Here is a 2500-nt window from a genome sequence, read left to right on the forward strand (position 1 = left end):
TGGTGATGACGTCAATGGTGATGACCTCAATGTTGATGACGTTAATGGTGATGACGTTAATGGTGATGACGTCAATGATGATGACGTTAATGGTGATGACGTCAATGATGATGACGTCAATGATGATGACGTTAATGGTGATGACGTCAATGATGATGACGTCAATGATGATGACGTCAGTAATGATGATGCTAATGATAATGATGTTAATGATTATGACGTTAAAGGTGACGATAATGTTGGTCACAGAAACATTACTCAAAAATTTAATTACCAGTTTAAAAATAGTGGTAAAAGCCGGTGAAGATTAATTATCAATACTCAAGACCATTGCTACTTAGCAAAGACTTACTTGAACCACTGACAAACTTCACTAAAACTACTTTCCTGATTGAATTGTAAATCGGAATTGATAAACCTTTGTTCTTTTGCCCTAACATGAAATTATATAAAGTAGAAATTATACGCACACACACACACACACACACACACACACACACACACATATATATGTGTGTGTGTGTGTGTGTGTGTGTGTGTGTGTGTGTGTGTGTGTGTATTCAGATACATATACATGTACATGTGTGTATATAAGGAAAGAAAGGGGAGAGTAGGTGTGAACGAGACGAGGGATGGTCTCGGGCGGTCAATGAAAGGGGTCTTAGCTTGCTTATTGTTGAAGGTAGATGTTAGACCCCCCAAGAGACAGTGTCCCCGGGCGGAAGACGAGGTGGTGGAGCTGGACCCTGTGTGGCTTGGCCTGTCTGCCGTGTCTCTCTCCCTGCCTGACGAGCGTGTCCTTTTATGCAGCGGCTCGCTGGGCTTGCTCGAGGAGGAGATGTAGGTCACCTGGAAGGTCCTTAGGTAAACCAGGCTCAGGAGTGGAAGGTGCGAAGTGGCTGCTCCCTGTGATAAGGTAAACTCAGGAGGACTGCGACAGGAAGGTGCAGCCTTTGTTCAGCCAGGGACAGATGTGTGGAGCGCCATCTTCCGGGTGTTGTTTGTATCGCTCGGTCCACGTACAAGGCTCGTCCTCGAGTCGTCTGCAACGCCTGGATCATTGCAGTAGCGCATAGGGATACAGATTCTGTTCGGTTCCTGGTGATCCGATGGCCGCTAGGGTCGTCGCGTGCCAGGGTGGCGGGCGTGGCGGTGCAACATTCAGTAGCGAGGAGGGTTACATCGTCTTCAGAGGCTGATATATAAGTTTACTAGGCCGGTAAAAGAGCTAATAATAATAATGTGTTTGTCAATCACCTTACTAAGTTGCAAGAAAAACGAGAGCGTAAGAAGAACAATTTGTCACAAGAAGGGTAGCGTGTCACGTGAGGTGTTAATTACTTTGGATTTGTTAGGATTAGGGAGTCCACATCTTAGGGCTAAAGAGGCAAGTGCTTATGCTTCGGACACAAGGCAGCTGGGCCTGAACTTCATTCTCGTTTCGGGCGCTTCATTCGTATGAGCGTAAGTGCGCGTAATTTCTCGATGCGGCGGCCCTAGGATTCCTTCGTTAACGGCCATGAGTCGGGCTTAAAATCAATTCCCGGTGATAATAACTATGTAAGTCTATATAAAGCATGGTGTTTGTGGTGCGTTACCAGCGTTGCAATAATTTACAACAGAAGAGACTACTATAAGTTAATTACACGTTACATATTCACCAACCCTTAAAACTAAAGAAGCATAAAAGCAGGCATTACTGAGAATAAGATATCGAACTTCAAAAGGACTTCATGAAAACGATTTGGGTTCATTTAAAAGTCATGAGGATGGTACTTAGGAAAATTCATAATCCTAGAGTGAATTCCGTGTAGAGTGGGCCGGTAGGAAGATTAGAGGTTAGTTCAGGTAATCTAAATCGATGTGTCAATGAGCGACCGATTAACACGGCAAGTATAAGGAAATAGCGATAATATAAAGAAACCACTATTTACGTGTATACACAGAATATAATAGTACGCAAGTAGTAATGGAGTAATTAGTAATAGGTATAACATATAAGAGAAAAGATAGGTAATTTGATTAATTCGAAAACAATAAACATGAATAATATGATGAGAACAACCGAACATAACAATAATTAAATAAACTCGAAGTTAATCATTTGTTCTGATAGAAATAATACATACTAAACTGGGATCTAAGCATAAAATGATAATAGACCGAAAGATACTAATAACACAATATATCAATTACGGGATGGTTAGGACAGGGGAATGAGGTGTGAGGTGAGGGAGTGTGTCACTTAAGTCTGATCTCAGTGTGTGACTTCGTTTGTTGTGTTGAAAATAAATACAATGGTTGGCTGCGAGGAGTTATGTAATTCAGAGTGTGTGTTCGTTAAGCGGCGTGTAGTTGAATTTCAATCTGAAAGAAAGAAAGTCGTATGTAAGGTGTGGGTGGGTAGAGGGAGGGCAGTAGTTAACCTGGCACTAAGTTTCCCACTTACTTTTAATAGTGGCGAGGAAGTATAGGTGGTGGTAGGTAGAACTGCGACTTC

The 2500-nt window shown here is 42.3% G+C and overlaps 1 protein-coding gene across 1 annotated transcript in view; it reads left to right on the forward strand.

Moving 5' to 3' along the window:
- LOC125026652 (putative uncharacterized protein DDB_G0287265) overlaps positions 1-1069 on the forward strand; it is a 6835-nt gene extending 5766 nt beyond the window's left edge. Inside the window, exons 3-4 of the mRNA XM_047615232.1 lie at positions 1-179; positions 927-1069. The exon at positions 1-179 is cut by the window's left edge and continues 174 nt beyond it. Coding sequence (XP_047471188.1) covers positions 1-179; positions 927-1069 — 322 coding nt within the window. The remainder of the gene's footprint in view (positions 180-926) is intronic.
- Positions 1070-2500: the final 1431 nt, after the last annotated feature.

The sequence above is a fragment of the Penaeus chinensis genome, chromosome 6 (genome assembly GCF_019202785.1).
Source record: "Penaeus chinensis breed Huanghai No. 1 chromosome 6, ASM1920278v2, whole genome shotgun sequence".
Taxonomy (NCBI): domain Eukaryota; kingdom Metazoa; phylum Arthropoda; class Malacostraca; order Decapoda; family Penaeidae; genus Penaeus; species Penaeus chinensis.